The sequence below is a fragment of the Coregonus clupeaformis genome, chromosome 10 (assembly GCF_020615455.1).
Source record: "Coregonus clupeaformis isolate EN_2021a chromosome 10, ASM2061545v1, whole genome shotgun sequence".
In the NCBI taxonomy this organism is placed as follows: Eukaryota; Metazoa; Chordata; class Actinopteri; order Salmoniformes; family Salmonidae; genus Coregonus; species Coregonus clupeaformis.
The window spans coordinates 2,438,402-2,456,504 of NC_059201.1; the positions used below are offsets into that span (position 1 = coordinate 2,438,402).

Consider the following 18,103-nt stretch of genomic DNA (forward strand, 5'->3'; position numbering starts at 1 on the left):
ATTGCCGAGATGGTGAAACTATATCATGGGTGGTCTGATGCTACTGTACAACACTGTACAGACGTATCATACTATACTATTACATATCTATACATAGGTGTCTGGGATTCCATAGACTTAACATCGACAGGTTTTAATGTATTGGCTACTGTACACAAGGATAATGTGCTACTATAGTTCCAGCTTTGTCTAGACTCTACTGTGTACACTAGGTAGGTGGTAGTTGAGGACACTAGGCAACGGGAGAGGAAAAACAAAACAAGGATACACATGCTACATCAGTTGTAGCTAGAAAACGTAGCGGCTCTATCCAATCAGATCCGATTTAGCCAACACCCCGCATGGCGGTTGTTTTGACGGTGCTCGGAGTTGGAACTGCGTCAAATTCACAAGTGGCTCCCGGCGTCACACCTGAAGTGGACATCGCCGCTGGCTCGCCAACGGCGTCGCATTAACAGAAATCCTCACGCAGCATTTGTTTACAAGTCGTAACACTGGAATGTGAGATGTTATCTACCTCGATGAGACTGATAGAAAATCCTCATTCTTTTTCAATTTGAGTGTAATTATTTCTATATGATTTCTACAATTTCTCGTTCTGAATTTCTAACGCGAGTGGGGTGGGTGTGGCTTCGATGCAAGCTGCTCGCGCAATTCGACGGCTCCAACGCAGTTCTAGCAGTTCCGTTTCCGACGCCGCCAAAAACACCAACGCCATGCGGGTGTCTGCCATGGCCAGTTAACACTTGATCTGATTGAATCTAGGCCTAGAAGCCGCTTTGGCAGAATCGCTGGGTGAGCTGAAGCAAGAAGTGATAGGTAAAAAAACAAACACTGTTTATTGGCAACTGCTGAGTGTTGTGTCACTGTCAATTAAGTTGGTCACCCTCAACAATATCAAATTTCTCTGTCCTGGTGAAATTCAACACTCTGCTAAGTCATTAATCCTTAGTCATATATACATATGCCATTGAGCAGATGCTTTTATCCTAAGCGAATTACAGTCATTCGTGCATACATTTTACATATGGAGTGGCCCCAACAGGAGATGAACCCATGACCCATGTTGCAATGCTCTACCAACCGAGCCACACAGGTCCACTATTTGGATACAGGAAGGCAACTGTATTACATAAAATGATTTAGACTACCCAGATACATAACACATGAAACACAAAAACTATGTTTTAAGTGAGACGTTAGGGCTGGTCTGAAGCATGAGGTCTAACTTCACCTATGCTCAACCAGCGTTGTTCAGCACAGAGCTTTGACTTACTACAGTAGCTAAATTGTTCTATTGTACTACAGACACCATGTACTCACCACAGGTCAGGTTACTTACAGATGTAGGGTCTTAATTTGATCACCCTGTTGCAGGATAACTTTTCTGCAATGCAGGAAATGTAAAACTTGTAGTGCATTTGAGGATTGAAAAGGCTTCACAAGTTTGTAATTTTCACTTTGAAATTTCAGACTTGATTTTCGCTCACGAAAAAATGTATCAACCCCTACAAAAATGTCCATTAGTTATAATCCACTTAATAATTCACATTTCCTGTTGCTGCAGGAGTATTTTCCTGCTGTAGCAAACTGGCTCATATTAGGATTCAAACCTTCTCAAACAGCCTAATTAAATTGTAACTGACCCCCAACCCTGATCACAACATTGTTAGCCTATCAGATCGACTGTATAGCATGCTAACTAAGTACTAATGAGATCTCTTGTCTCTGTGTCGTCTTTCTGTCCCCAGTTTGTGGAAGTGGAAGGACAGATCACTTCCTTGGTGGATCTGTATCCCTCCTTCCTAAGGAAGGGTTACCGTCGGGAAATTTTTATAGCTATTGTGTGCTCCATAAGCTATCTTCTGGGACTTACCATGGTTACTAGGGTAAGTACTATATTCTAGTAGTGTACTTTCATTTTTTACACTGATATCATATTGTTGTACTAGTGTTACTAAAGTAAGGTCTAGTTAATGTATTTTCCTACACAAGATACTGTATTACAAATGTCCAGTCTAGTCAACTACTTTAGCTACACCCGAATGAATACAAAATGATCTGACTAAAGTTAGTTCTATCTAGTATTATGCTTTGCCCTATTGTACTATGGTCTCTGCTATTACTGGTGTCTCCATTATTAGCGTCCATAACAATGCAGGCTATAGAAATATTAGGGCATAACATACAATACAAGATACAGTGCCACATGGGCAGTACAGTAAATAGCTACTCCCTGATGCAGTGGTTCCCAAACTGGGGTTCAAGTGGCCCCAGGGGCACTCAGGTCAGAGCCAGTGAGTGCAAGTTTCAGAACCACTACTGCCCTAATGAATAGAGAGAAAACAAGTATTGAGGGGATTGTTAATAAACTTCAGAATTCCCCCAGCAACAAGAGTCCCATAGATACAGTTCCACTTCTTCAATTCCTCCCTTCTCATGTCAGCCAGTCCCTGATCATAGCGCCGGTAAATACGCTGGTGTAGTTTCAGAGCTTCCTCATGGCCTACTGTACGGTCTATTTAGAGACATTTCACACTTAACTCGATGTCTTTAATCTCCAATCCACTCTTTATTTTTAACGGCTCTGAAAACCTCCCTGCCTCTCGGCCTCACAATGTAGAAACAAGCATGTGATGCCCCTCACGCAGACCTTACCCAACCACAGTCATTCCCTAGGCCTACCTCACTAAATCCCCCTAGACAGCAAGGGAGTCAGGGATTTACTGCTTTATGTGTTGTTGTTTTTTTCTCATGACATCACAATCTCATGCTGCCTCTCACTGAGTGCTCTGTTGGGAGTTGGAACTCGGGACGGCTCAAGGTTCCGTTGGGCTGTTCCGTTGGAACATGGCTGGTCCCAAACGGCATCCTATATGACCCCATTATATATGTAGAGTCAAAATAAGTGCATTCTGCGGCAACACATAAAATGACCCTATTCATTGAGTTAATGGTAATGACCTCCATCTCATCTGATCCATACAACAAATCATCTATTTTCTGTGACAATTTTGTTTTATAGATTAGGGTTTATTTGAAATATTTTCATAGTTTTCATAGTTCCTTACTCACAATGGTTAATTTGTGTGTCCCGTGCCAGAAATATATATATTTTTTTAGCTCAGGTAAAATCATAGACTGTAAAAAATAATGGATGGAGCCATCGATGACGTCACCCCATTGTTTCCAATGTAAAGTCTCAGTGGCGCATTTGAAGATCAGGAAGTGTCGTTTCAGCGTGTTGCCATCTTGCTTCATGGAGGAGTTTTTGGAAACATCTCATGCGTAGGTTGAGCTACTCTAGGAAGTGACGTTGCAGGGCTGTCGGTAGCCGCTAAATGATCCTTATAACTTCTGTGTGCGGTTTTAAAATACTCGGTGCAAGGACATACATCTGGTTAAATCGAAGCAAGTATTGGTACCATGATCGTATCTGGTTAAATCGAAGCAAGTATTGGTACAATGATCGTGTTTGGGAAAAAAAAGTGTATATCCACGAATATTGACCATGAAGATCATGGTGATTTACAGTGGCTTGCGAAAGTATTCACCCCCCTTGGCATTTTTCCTATTGTCTTACAACCTGGAATTAAAATGGATTTTTGGGGGGTTTGTATCATTTGATTTACACAACATGCCTACCACTTTGAAGATGCAAAATATTTTTGGGGGTGAAACAAACATGAAATAAGACAAAAAAGCAGAAAACATGAGCGTGCATAACTATATATATACTGAGATCATGTAACACTTAGATTGTACACAGGTGGACTTTATTTAACTAATTATGTGACTTCTGAAAGTAATTGGTTGCACCAGATCTTATTTAGGGGCTTCATAGCAAAGGGGGTGAATACATATGCACGCACAACTTTTCCGTTATTTATTTTTTAGAATTTTTTGAAATAAGTTATTTTTTTCATTCCACTTCACCAATTTGGACTATTTTGTGTATGTCCATTACATGAAATCCAAATAAAAATCCATTTAAATTACAGGTTGTAATGCAACAAAATAGGAAAAACGCCAAGGAGGATGAATACTTTTGCAAGGCACTGTATACTCCCATTGACTATAATGGGGGATCCTGCTTTCTGAAAACATTGCCTGCAGTATCCCGATCGGCCTTGAACTTGAAATCCTCAATGAGAGGGGTCAGTAATTTTTCCCTGGGTAAAATAGGTCTTTAGTTTTGAACGGTTTGGGCTGCGAGCGGTTTTCTGAATTGTAAAGATGCAACCATGGACACAAAGCTCCATTTGTTTCTATGGCAGAGGCTGTAGCATACTTTAGTCTGACTTGGCCTGTGCTAATGGTTTTCACAGATGAAGTAAAATGATGCAAATGACTTTGCTCGTGAAGCGCGCGCGGCCCCTCAAATGATACAAATGTAACTGAGTACACAGGACTTGAAACAACACACACACAGATGTAACCACGTTTTAATGTTTTAATCCGACCAGCACAAGTCAACATTCCACAGGTGCATTCCACAGGTCACGTTTGTAAGTGAGTGATCAAAAAACAATAATCAAGATTAGGAAAACGTTTCACGGCACACCAGTTGGGAACCACTGATGTAGGAAATAGGGTGCCATTTGGAACGCAAACGTGTGTATTCTCCCACCACTAGCCTAGTGGCCTATGCACTCTCCAGCCCTAGACTACAGTATACTTACTTCGACTGTACACCTATGCATGAAATCCTACATTCCAACATGCCCAAGCACTAAATCATGTCTGTTTCTCTCTCCCACAGGGTGGCATGTATGTGTTTCAACTCTTTGACTACTATGCAGCCAGCGGTGTGTGCCTTTTGTGGGTTGCATTCTTTGAATGTATTGCTGTATCGTGGGTTTATGGTACGTGTACTCTACTCTGGACAAAATGCTCTGTGTGTCTGTATAGGAACTGTGGACGTTTAATGTCCTCAGGCTCTACGTCAGTTAAATGTATCATTTTAGTCATTTAGCAGACGCTCTTAACCAGAGAGACATACAGGAGCAATTAGGGTTAAGTGTCTTGCTCAAGGGCACATCGACAGATTTTTCACCTAGGCGACATGGGGATTCGAACCAATGACCTTTCGGTTACTGGCCCATTGTCTTAAGCACTAGGCTACCTTTATAATACTTTACAATCACAACTAGTCAAGCTATATAGAGGTTTTATAGTTCTGTCTCGAGTGCAACAAATATATTTTATCTCTGATACAATTTATTGTTGCATTATATCAACTGACACTGCCAAAATAGAGCGAGTGAAGTGCAAGAGTTGGTTCAGGATTTTTTTATTTTTTTATTTTAATTTATTTATTTCACCTTTATTTAACCAGGTAAGCCAGTTGAGAACAAGTTCTCATTTACAACTGCGACCTGGCCAAGATAAAGCAAAGCAGTGCGTTAAAAACAACAACAACACAGAGTTACATATGGAATAAACAAAACGCACAGTCAAAAACACAATAGAAAATCTATATACACATGTGACCAAATGCTCCCTATTTATTTATGTTCTCCTCCAATCAGGCGTTGATAATTTCTATGATGCGATTGAAGACATGATTGGCTACAGACCAAATCCCTGGATGAAATGGAGCTGGTCTGTGATCACGCCTCTTCTTTGTGTGGTGAGTCTATGTTAATTAAAATACAGACTTCGTCCAAAATGGCACCCCTACTGTATATAATGGCACCCTACCCCTACCCTATGGGCCCTGGTCAAAAGAAGTGCACTACATATGGAATAGGGTGCTATTTGGGACGCAGTCCTAGAAACCTCCCATACTGAAAGGAAAGAGAGTGCTGTATCTGCAAATGTCTGTCATTCCATCCTCCCACACATAAACATTATACTACAACAGCAGCAGTGTGTGTGTGTGTGTGTGTGTGTGTGTGTGTGTGTGTGTGTGTGTGTGTGTGTGTGTGTGTGTGTGTGTGTGTGTGTGTGTGTGTGTGTGTGTGTGTGTGTGTGTGTGTTTGAGTTGTGTTTGAGTTTGTGTGTGTCCTCTCTGGATTTGATGTGAAAATCCACACTTGACTCAGTGAGCTGAACAACGTTAAGCCCCAGATGGAAGGGCCATCTGTCTATCCACAATAGCATCAACCCCCAAGCCATAATGCTGCTAAATAGCCATCAAAATGGCTGCTTGGACTATCTGCACTGACTCTATGCGCACTTTACACACTCACTCACACTGACACTCCAACACACACACACACATAACACGCACACAAATTCATACTGACTCTACACACACGCACACACACTCACATACGATCTCATATACGCTGCTGCTACTCTGGTAATCATATATCCTGATGCCTAGTCACCTTACTGCTATACATATCAACCTCTATCGATCCAGTATCCCTGTATATTGTAAAATGGTATTGGGACTGACCCTGGAACTGTCCCTGTATATAGCTACTGACCCTGGAACTGTCCCTGTATATAGCTACTGACCCTGGAACTGTCCCTGTATATAGCTACTGACCCTGGAACTGACCCTGTATATAGCTACTGACCCTGGAACTGTCCCTGTATATAGCTACTGACCCTGGAACTGACCCTGTATATAGCTACTGACCCTGGAACTGACCCTGTATATAGCTACTGACCCTGGAACTGACCCTGTATATAGCTACTGACCCTGGAACTGTATATTGCTACTGACCCTGGAACTGACCCTGTATATACATTTACATTTTTACATTTAGCAGACGCTCTTATCCAGAGCGACTTACAGTTAGTGAATACATATTTTTTTTATACTGGCCCCCCGTGGGAATCGAACCCACAACCCTGGCGTTGCAAACGCCATGCTCTATCAACTGAGCTACATCCCTGCCGGCCATTCCCTCCCCTACCCTGGACAACGCTGGGCCAATTGTGCGCCGCCCATGAGTCTCCCGGTCGCGGCCGGCTGTGACAGAGCCTGGATTCGAACCAGGATCTCTAGTGGCACAGTTAGCACTGCGATGCAGTGCCTTAGACCACTGCGCCACTCAGGAGCCCAATATAGCTACTGACCCTGGATCTGTCCCTGTATATAGCTACTGACCCTGGAACTGACCCTGTATATAGCTACTGACCCTGGAACTGTCCCTGTATATAGCTACTGACCCTGGAACTGTCCCTGTATATAGCTACTGACCCTGGAACTGTCCCTGTATATAGCTACTGACCCTGGAACTGACCCTGTATATAGCTACTGACCCTGGAACTGTCCCTGTATATAGCTACTGACCCTGGAACTGTCCCTGTATATAGCTACTGACCCTGGAACTGTCCCTGTATATAGCTACTGACCCTGGAACTGTCCCTGTATATAGCTACTGACCCTGGAACTGACCCTGTATATAGCTACTGACCCTGGAACTGTCCCTGTATATAGCTACTGACCCTGGAACTGTCCCTGTATATAGCTACTGACCCTGGATCTGTCCCTGTATATAGCTACTGACCCTGGAACTGACCCTGTATATAGCTACTGACCCTGGAACTGTCCCTGTATATAGCTACTGACCCTGGAACTGACCCTGTATATAGCTACTGACCCTGGAACTGACCCTGTATATAGCTACTGACCCTGGAACTGTCCCTGTATATAGCTACTGACCCTGGAACTGTCCCTGTATATAGCTACTGACCCTGGAACTGTCCCTGTGTATAGCTACTGACCCTGGAACTGACCCTGTAAATAGCTACTGACCCTGGAACTGACCCTGTATATAGCTACTGACCCTGGAACTGTCCCTGTATATAGCTACTGACCCTGGAACTGTCCCTGTATATAGCTACTGACCCTGGAACTGTCCCTGTATATAGCTACTGACCCTGGAACTGTCCCTGTATATAGCTACTGACCCTGGAACTGACCCTGTATATAGCTACTGACCCTGGAACTGTCCCTGTATATAGCTACTGACCCTGGAACTGACCCTGTATATAGTGTAGGTTACTTACTTTCTCGTGTTCTACTTTACTTTATTTTATAGTAAGATATATTGATATTTATTATTGCATTGTTGGGATAAGAGCTTGCAAGAAAGGCATTTCACTCTACTTGTGCACGTGTCAATAAAAACGTGAAACTTGCCTGCTGAGAGAAGAGAGGAGAGGGAGAGGGAGAAGAGAGGGGAAGACTGGATGAGAGGAGGGGAGAGAAGAGAGGAGCGGTTAGAGGAAGGAGAGGAGGGGGAGAGGAGAGATAGACAGTGGACTAGTTCCTATCTGAGCTTTAGGGTTAGGGTCTTAAATTGGGGTGTGGGGTGGGAGGTCCTAGGCTAATTTGCCTAACAACAGTGGCCAGGTCTCCTCTCTAAAGCCTTATCACTGCTCTGTAAGGTCACATTCACTCCTGTGTTGCCCTGCGTCCCTGGTGGTTAAAGGGTGACTAACTGGTGGCTGGTGGTAAAACTGTGTGTGCGGTGCTGGATTAAAACTGTTGAGGCATTTGGGAAATGTGGTGCTTGGCTCCGTCCTTAGGCTAATCCCATTTAATCCCCTTAACGACCAGGAAAACATAGTGCTAATTGCTCTCATGAGACGGACTAAGGGGGAGACTAAGGAGAGTTTGAGGAGAATGAGAGGGAATAAGGAGAATTTGAGGAGATGTTTGTGAATGTCAATTACTAACAGCCCTGATGTTATTGTGGTGTTAGACACCATAATCGGATATGACTGTAGCCTTATTATCAATTTAGTCAATAATTGTTTTCGTTCAAAAAAAATAGTTGTTTGTTTGAAGGAAGTGACAGATACGGTTTCCATCACTACATTCTTATTAATAAAATAAAAAAATACAATAAGTGCTTTTAGTCTTAACTTCCAAGGAGGACGCTTTCGGAAGATCCTTGTCACGAGTGTCAGTTGAATGCGGTGGATCGAAGTCAGGCGCAGGACACAGAACTAATTGAAACGTACTTTACTGAAATAAGTAAAGAAACCAATACAAAAATACCTCCACACAGGGAGGAACAAACCCGCTCACCATACGACACACGAAACGAAATAACAAACACGCACAAAACACAACGGGAGCCACCGGGTTAAATAGGGAAGGAGGTAATCACATAATGGGAAACAGGTGTGAACCAATCAGACAACAACAGGTAGAACATAGAACATAGATCGGCAGTAGCTAGTACTCCGGTGACGAACGAACGCCGAAGCCTGCCCGAGCAAGGAGGAGGGGCAGCCTCGGCAGAATCCGTGACAATCCTTTGTTTGGAGATGCTAATAGTGAGTCAGGACTAGGTCTGTTGCGGTGACCGTAGTTACCGCCACACCGCCGGTCACGAGTCATGGAGGCAGGATGTCTTCTTTCTTCAGCAGTTGTGTCAGAACACAGTGCTCTGTCCTTCCAGAGCCATTTACATTTTTGTCATTTAGCAGACGCTCTTATCCAGAGCGACTTACAGGAGCAATTAGGGTTAAGTGCCTTGCTCAAGGGCACATCGACAGATTTTTCACCTAGTCGGCTCGGGGATTAGAACCAGCAACCTTTCGGTTACTGGCACAACGCTCTTAACCACTAAGCTACCTGCCGCCCCATGACTGCTGTACAGAAATACTACCTAACTCATTATGATAAAAGAGAGCCGTGTTACGCTCTTACGGTGCTGAACGTCAGAAGATGTAATATTTGAAGAAGTATAACGTTCACCATATACATTGTGATTTAAAATGGAATCCTCTAGACTAGCACCAGCTTGTATTTCAACACAGTATTTCATCTCAAATTTCAACATTTCACAGTGCTTTAAAGTTCAGACTGTGTCCCGAGGCTAAATGTGAAGTGGTATAATTATAGTGTGTTGTTATTGGGGCTGTTGCGGTGACCGTATTACCGCCACACCGGCAGTCACGAGTCATGAAGGCAGTCAAATTCCACGTGACCGTTTAGTCACGGTAATTAGGCTTCTCCGAGCTCTGATGCTGCTGATGGTCATTAATAGCCAACCAAACTTGCTAACTGCCTGGTACTCAGCACTCTATTGTCCCCGTAATCACTCTGACATCAATGCAAATGTAATGGAAAATCTAATCAAACACTTCATGAGAGCCCATGAGCTCATGTTGCGCAACATTTCTATAGGCTATGCAATTGCGGGAGAAAACAGAGTGATGGCCTCTATTAAAAAGAGGAGGATCCCATCAGCTTTCTATAGGCTAGGCCTACTATATTTATTTCTCAACTTTCCTAATATTAAGCACATTGCTTATATTTACAACAGGAGTATAGCCTACCTGGCTGGCATGAAAATGAACCACGGGAAAAGCCTCCTCCATTCACTATTTAAGTGCATAGATGACATGTATTTTTTCCCACTGCCCGTTTTCGAGACAGGTGCATGATAATGTTCCATTTTAAATCAAAACAGATTTCACAAGATTAAATCAAGAATAGTCCTGTGTAGCTCAGTTGGTAGAGCATGGCGCTTGCAACTCCAGGGTTGTGGGTTCGTTTCCCACGGGGGGCCAGTATGAAAGTGTATGCACTCACTAACTGTAAGTCGCTCTGGATAAGAGCGTCTGCTAAAAGACTAAAATGTAAAATAGTCTGACGGGTGACGATATTAGCCAGATATTAGATATTATTCACTTGTGAATTATATATTATCACCCGTGGGAAGAAACAATGCATTTTTTTGCGACTTTTTCCAATCATAGTCGCACCCCTCATGTAGCCTAGCCCATAGGCCTATATGTTTTGATAAGGTTTCTATCACAACTAAAGTGGCCAAATAACTTCTTAAAATTAAGCACATTAATCCGCTTTACAACGGGTGCAGAGCCTAACTGGCATACATAAGCAGCGCGTGAGTTTGGGGAAGATAATGTTCACCATAAAAATGCACCTTTTATAATAAAAGCATTACATACATAATCGCATTTGCGGTCACTTTTGATAATGGTAGTTTTCCCGCTAATGGAACATTTGCGCTTATAGTCTACTGCCGTGTGCGCATTGCTGCGCTTATAATGTGAAGAAATAGCCTATTAGTTTATCAACATTTTAAGCTAAACATTTTGATCTGTTGTGTCAGCCACATTGCGTAAAAACATAGCGTATTTTTTTTATGCTAGTGGTTGTATTAATTTGAGATCTATTGCATCCCACAACTCCCAGACTATGTTTGGAATATTTATTTATCGCGCAGAATAGAATAGGTCGACTTTTGCACTATGGGGGATAGTAGATTGACATAGGCTAGTGTTTTTGCTGTTCGTTAGGCCGACTCATCTTGTTGGCTGACGAAAAGTAAATGTGAACAGTTCTTCCAATATCTTCAATATGCACCTCGGAATTGGATAAGGACGCGCGCAGTTGCGTCCCCGATGTGTCTGTCTTCACTTGTAGCCTGTGAGAAAGACCCGATCACATGCTGGAGAGCCATGTGAGTGAGAGGTGCGTCGGAGCGTGCAGCACTCAGGGAGAAGGGCACAACGTAGCACTCCAGGCCAAGGGCACAATGGCCACTGGCCGCAAAAGGGTGTATTATGGCCACACAAAGGGGATGCCGCCGGGAAATTCAAGGCATTATCAAGTGCTTGTCAAATTGTGAATGCAAGACTGATGAAGTGTGTACAGCCTGCGCAAAAAACAAAGCAGAGCTCATGCCTTTCAAATCATCATTAGAGTCTCATCATGCAGCCTTACAACATATTAAAAATCAAAACATATAGCCCAACGTTTGTAGAACAACTAAAGTTACATTAATAACTCTAAATTAAGCTAATAGGAGTACCTATTTCTTTGTTAACCGCTCAACACAGAATAGCCACATGTGCGCACTCCCTCAAATCGTTTGGAGAAAATATCCTTTCTATTTTATTCAGCTTTGTTCAATTGTATTCTTCATACTATAAAATAATATAAAAGAATGCCACGGAATTCTAAGCAAATCTTGTCTGCTAAAATAACTAGTGTAGCATAGCCAGATCAGGATCTAACATAAGGACAACTCAGAGTATGCTATTCTGTTCTTCTGAAATAGACTACATTTTCTTCATATCATGTTTCTTTAGACCTGTCTAAAATAAATAATGGATTTATTGTGAAGGTGTAGGCTATATTACATGGATTCATTAGACTTTTTAAAATATAGATGTTCCAAAGGTCTGCATCAGTGGCTTGTAGGCTATGCGTGGAAGCCAGGAGATGCTAAATGTGTTTATGTTAATTAACGGTCAATTACCGTGAGACCGACAGTTATTTGCTTGACAATCACCAGCTGACGAAATTTCGTGACCGCCACAGCCCTAGTCAGAACAAACTGTCCATTACATAAAACAATGCCCAAGCTTTTCCTGATTGTTAGACATTGGAGAATGTGAGTTATCAGTAATACATCAACCTTCCCTTATAATGTAGCTTAGTGTTTATAGTGAAGCTTGTTTTTCTTAGCTGACAGTGTACATACCACGTGATTTCTGTAAACTCTGCTTCTACATGTATATCCTGTTTACCATCTGGCTGTATATCCTGTTTACCATCTGGCTGTATATCCTGTTTACCATCTGGCTGTATATCCTGTTTACCATCTGGCTGTATATCCTGTTTACCATCTGGCTGTATATCCTGTTTACCATCTGGCTGTATATCCTGTTTATCATCTGTCTGTATATCCTGGTTATCATCTGTCTGTATATTCTGTTTATTGTGGGAGCACCATTTCACCAAGTCAAATTCCTGTACATGCAAATGTATTTGGCGAATAAAGATGATTTTGATTTCCATTGTTGTTTGTCTCTGTCTCCAGGGTTGCTTCGTCTTCTCCTTGGTCAAATATAAACCTTTGACGTACAACAAGGTTTACGAGTACCCCGACTGGTCCATCGGTGTGGGCTGGACTCTGGCCCTGGCTTCTATGATCTGTATTCCTATGGTGGTTGTCATCAAGATCATCCAGTCCGATGGACCACTCATAGAGGTTAGTACATAACCCCTATAGCCCCTACTCCTAGACCCTGGCCCCTACCCCTAGACACTGGCCCCTACCCCTAGACCCTGGCCCATACCCCTAGACCCTCTTCCCTACCCCTAGACCCTCTTCCCTACCCCTAGACCCTCTTCCCTACCCCTAGACCCTTACCCCTAGGCCCTCTACCCTACCCCTAGACCCTGGCCCCTACCCCTAGACCCTGGCCCCTACCCCTAGACCCTGGCCCCTACCCCTGGCCCCTACCCCTAGACCCTGGCCCCTACCCTAGACCCTGGCCCCTACCCCTGGCCCCTACCCCTAGACCCTGGCCCCTACCCCTAGACCCTGGCCCCTACCCCTAGACCCTGGACCCTACTCCTAGACCCTTACCCCTAGACCCTGGCCCCTACCCCTAGACCCTCGCCCCTACCCCTAGACCCTGGCCCCTACCCCTAGACCCTGGCCCCTACCCCTAGACCCTGGCCCCTACCCCTAGACCCTGGCCCCTACCCCTAGACCCTGGCCCCTACCCCTAGACCCTCTTCCCTACCCCTAGACCCTGGCCCCTACTCCTAGACCATAGACCCTACCCCTAGACCCTGGCCCATACCCCTAGACCCTCTTCCCTACCCCTAGACCCTCTTCCCTACCCCTAGACCCTCTTCCCTACCCCTAGACCCTCTTCCCTACCCCTAGACCCTTACCCCTAGGCCCTCTACCCTACCCCTAGACCCTGGCCCCTACCCCTAGACCCTGGCCCCTACCCCTAGACCCTGGCCCCTACCCCTAGACCCTGGCCCCTACCCCTGGCCCCTACCCCTAGACCCTGGCCCCTACCCCTAGACCCTGGCCCCTACCCCTGGCCCCTACCCCTAGACCCTGGCCCCTACCCCTAGACCCTGGCCCCTACCCCTAGACCCTGGACCCTACTCCTAGACCCTTACCCCTAGGCCCTGGCCCCTACCCCTAGACCCTGGCCCCTACCCCTAGACCCTGGCCCCTACCCCTAGACACTGGCCCCTACCCCTAGACACTGGCCCCTACCCCTAGACCCTGGCCCCTACCCCTAGACCCTGGCCCCTACCCCTAGACCCTCTTCCCTACCCCTAGACCCTGGCCCCTACTCCTAGACCATAGACCCTACCCCTAGACCCTGGCCCCTACCCCTGGCCCCTACCCCTAGACCCTGGCCCCTACCCCTGGCCCCTACTCCTAGACCCTGGCCCCTACCCCTAGACCCTGGCCCCTACCCCTAGACACTGGCCCCTACCCCTAGACCCTCTTCCCTACCCCTAGACCCTGGCCCCTACCCCTAGACCCTGGCCCCTACCCCTAGACCCTGGCCCCTACCCCTAGACCCTGGCCCCTACCCCTAGACCCTGGCCCTACCCCTGGCCCCTACCCCTAGACCCTGGCCCCTACCCCTAGACCCTGGCCCCTACCCCTAGACCCTGGCCCCTACCCCTAGACACTGGCCCCTACCCCTAGACCCTGGCCCCTACCCCTAGACCCTGGCCCCTACCCCTAGACCCTGGCCCCTACCCCTAGACACTGGCCCCTACCCCTAGACCCTGGCCCCTACCCCTAGACCCTGGCCCCTACCCCTAGACACTGGCCCCTACCCCTAGACCCTGGCCCCTACCCCTAGACCCTGGCCCCTACCCCTAGACACTGGCCCCTACCCTAGACCCTGGCCCCTACTCCTAGACCCTGGCCCCTACCCCTAGACCCTGGCCCCTACCCCTAGACCCTCTTCCCTACCCCTAGACCCTGGCCCCTACCCCTAGACCCTGGCCACTACTCCTAGACCCTGGACCCTACCCCTAGACCCTGGCCCCTAGACCCTCTTCCCTACCCCTAGACACTGGCCCCTACCCCTAGACACTGGCCCCTACCCCTAGACCCTGGCCCCTACCCCTAGACACTGGCCCCTACCCCTAGACCCTGGCCCCTACCCCTAGACCCTGGCCCCTACCCCTAGACCCTGGCCCCTACCCCTAGACCCTGGCCCCTATCCCTAGACCCTGGCCCCTACCCCTAGACACTGGCCCCTACCCCTAGACCCTGGCCCCTACCCCTAGACCCTGGCCCCTACCCCTAGACCCTGGCCCCTACTCCTAGACCCTAGACCCTACCGCTAGGCCCTCTTCCCTACCCCTAGACCCTGGCCCCTACCCCTAGACCCTGGCCCCTACCCCTAGACCCTGGCCCCTACCCCTAGACCCTGGCCCCTACCCCTGGCCCCTACCCCTAGACCCTGGCCCCTACCCCTAGACCCTGGCCCCTACCCCTAGACCCTGGCCCCTACCCCTGGCCCCTACCCCTAGACCCTGGCCCCTACCCCTAGACCCTGGCCCCTACCCCTAGACCCTGGCCCCTACCCCTGTTCCCTACCCCTGGCCCCTACCCCTAGACCCTGGCCCCTACCCCTAGACCCTGGCCCCTACCCCTGGCCCCTACCTCTAGGCCCTCTTCCCTACCCCTAGACCCTGGCCCCTACCCCTGGCCCCTACCCCTAGACCCTGGACCCTAGACTTTAGGTACTTCATGTAGATCTGTCAAGAAATTGATAGCAGGTATAAGCAGCTCCATCTTGACCTCTGACTGGTATACTGTACCCCTGTGTGGAGGTCATTTCTCATGTCCATCCATCTGTACCATATAGACTTGGGAGTCGTATAATCCTACCTGTATATTGGTATTTACTGTGAAGTTAAACAGAGCTTTTCTTTTTGTCTCCCTCCAGAGGATCAAGGCCGTGGCGGCTCCGCTAGGAGGTGCTAGCTCCCGTCCAGCCGACCACCGTCCCAAGGGCAAGGCTTCCGAGCTGGCCTACCCGCTGGACCCCAACGGGAACAACGGCCTGATCAAGCCCACCCACACTATTGTAGAAACCATGATGTGAGCGCTCTCTGTGAGAGGAAAGAATTTTTAAAAGAAATACCCGCTTTCTATGTTACTATACTATATTATCGCTAAACTACTTGTAGGACCAGGTTTACATTGCTATGTATCTGCACTAGGAGGCTTCTTTTTGTTTTGTTTTCTACAGAGGAAGTTACGTTATTGGTTTTCTGTCTTATGTTTTTAATATTTTTTATTAAACTATTGTTATGAATATTTCTGTTATTACGATTGATGAAGTTCTGTGATCTCCAAGTCACATGGAGCAGCAGTATCCTATAAGAACAGAACCTGACATTCATACTTCTTCTTTCCTGTAGAATTATAAGTGGTCTGTCTCTATTTTTGGGGTGGAATCTTAAAAAAAAAAATACAATAAAATGTACTTAGATAATACAAAGGGCCGTATAAAAACGGGAAGAACGAAATGTGTGTCGTGTTTTGAGCTGTAACATTTGACTATGTGATGTTGGTGTATCTAGATCAACCTAGCCCCCTCTCTTCTCAGCTTAACTAATGTATGACGATATCGTGGAGGTGGTGCCGTTGTTGTATACAGTGAGATTAGTTTGAGTGTTAGTTTGTCGTTGATGTCTGTTGTAAAATTACAGCTGAACCTGAACGTACCTCCACTACTAAGCTGCGTTCAGGGTCCAGAGCATCTCATCTACAGCTGCGGGCCACTAAAACAAAACAAAAAGCAAACCCTGTACCGGTCTGCTGTACCAGGGTTTGGTGACAAACAATTGCTAGAAGGCACTTGAGCATCTTGCCGCAATTGTTTTGCCAGTATATATATATATATATGACACTGCAGCGCTACCTAACTTTTTAGTGTCAGCAACTGTACCTGGCTCTGACTGTGGAGGTGCAGACCTGTGTACATCCACTTAAGCCCAACTTCATTTTAGACTACGTTGGTGTGAAGGACACTACTGCTGCATGCCATCCATCCATCCATCCAATCCATCCATCCCATCCATCCATCCATCCATCCAATCCATCCATCCAATCCATCCATCCCAACTTCATTTTAGACTACGTTGGTGTGAAGGACACTACTGCTGCATGCCATCCATCCATCCATCCCATCCATCCAATCCATCCATCCATCCATCCATCCATCCAATCCATCCATCCCATCCATCCCAACTTCATTTTAGACTACGTTGGTGTGAAGGACACTACTGCTGCATGCCATCCATCCATCCATCCAATCCATCCATCCCATCCATCCATCCCATCCATCCCATCCCATCCCATCCATCCATCCAATCCATCCAACCCATCCATCCATCCATCCATCCATCCCATCCATCCATCCCATCCATCCCATCCATCCATCCATCCATCCATCCATCCAATCCATCCATCCATCCATCCATCCAATCCATCCATCCCATCCATCCCAACTTCATTTTAGACTACGTTGGTGTGAAGGACACTACTGCTGCATGCCATCCATCCCATCCATCCAACCAATCCATCCATCCATCCCATCCATCCATCCATCCATCCATCCATCCATCCATCCATCCAATCCATCCATCCCATCCATCCCATCCATCCCATCCATCCATCCATCCATCCATCCATCCATCCATCCATCCATCCATCCATCCATCCATCCATCCATCCATACAATCCATCCATCCATCCATCCATCCAATCCATCCATCCATAGGGTAGCTACATCGCACGTGTTTAAAGTCTCTGATTGATCATTATCACTTAATAATGCAGTGCGTTTTCGTTTATTCTGTGTGTTTTAGTCTCTTGTCGTATTTCTGGCTGTAGATAGAAGACATGACATAGTGGCAAGTCAATAAGAGGAACAACAGCATCACTATATAATGCTTATACCATCTCTTTAGTCTGTCTCAACATGGATTGATAGGAGCCTAGAGGACCTGCCATAATTGCTCATTAAGGAACCATCCAAATGCAAGCAAACTCCTTATCAATCAGATCTTTCCATTTAATTTCTGTAGGCTAGGTCAGTGAAATTATGATGTAATTGATGAATATAGTAATTGATTAATATACTAACTAATAATATCCACTCCCTCCAGCCTTCTCACACTCCCGATCTATCGGTTGTCATATCTAAGCTTAGTTTTAAATATGATATTAATACAGCTTTTCAAAGAGGCAGAAACAATTCAAACAAAGCCTGATGGGATTTTAAGCATTATGATTCACAATGCAAAGATATTCTTCTTAAAATGGAATGTTGAAATGTGAAACCCCATGTAGTGAACGGA

General features: G+C 46.0%; 1 protein-coding gene across 1 annotated transcript in view; it reads left to right on the forward strand.

The window, feature by feature from the left end:
- The window catches only part of LOC121574721 (sodium- and chloride-dependent taurine transporter), a 49,524-nt gene extending 33,257 nt beyond the window's left edge, over nucleotides 1-16,267 (forward strand). The window contains exons 10-14 of the mRNA XM_041887269.2: nucleotides 1,752-1,889; nucleotides 4,763-4,865; nucleotides 5,532-5,632; nucleotides 12,774-12,944; nucleotides 15,682-16,267. Of these exons, the coding sequence (XP_041743203.1) occupies nucleotides 1,752-1,889; nucleotides 4,763-4,865; nucleotides 5,532-5,632; nucleotides 12,774-12,944; nucleotides 15,682-15,840 (672 nt within the window). The 3' untranslated portion in view covers nucleotides 15,841-16,267. The remainder of the gene's footprint in view (nucleotides 1-1,751; nucleotides 1,890-4,762; nucleotides 4,866-5,531; nucleotides 5,633-12,773; nucleotides 12,945-15,681) is intronic.
- The last annotated feature ends 1,836 nt before the right edge of the window (nucleotides 16,268-18,103 follow it).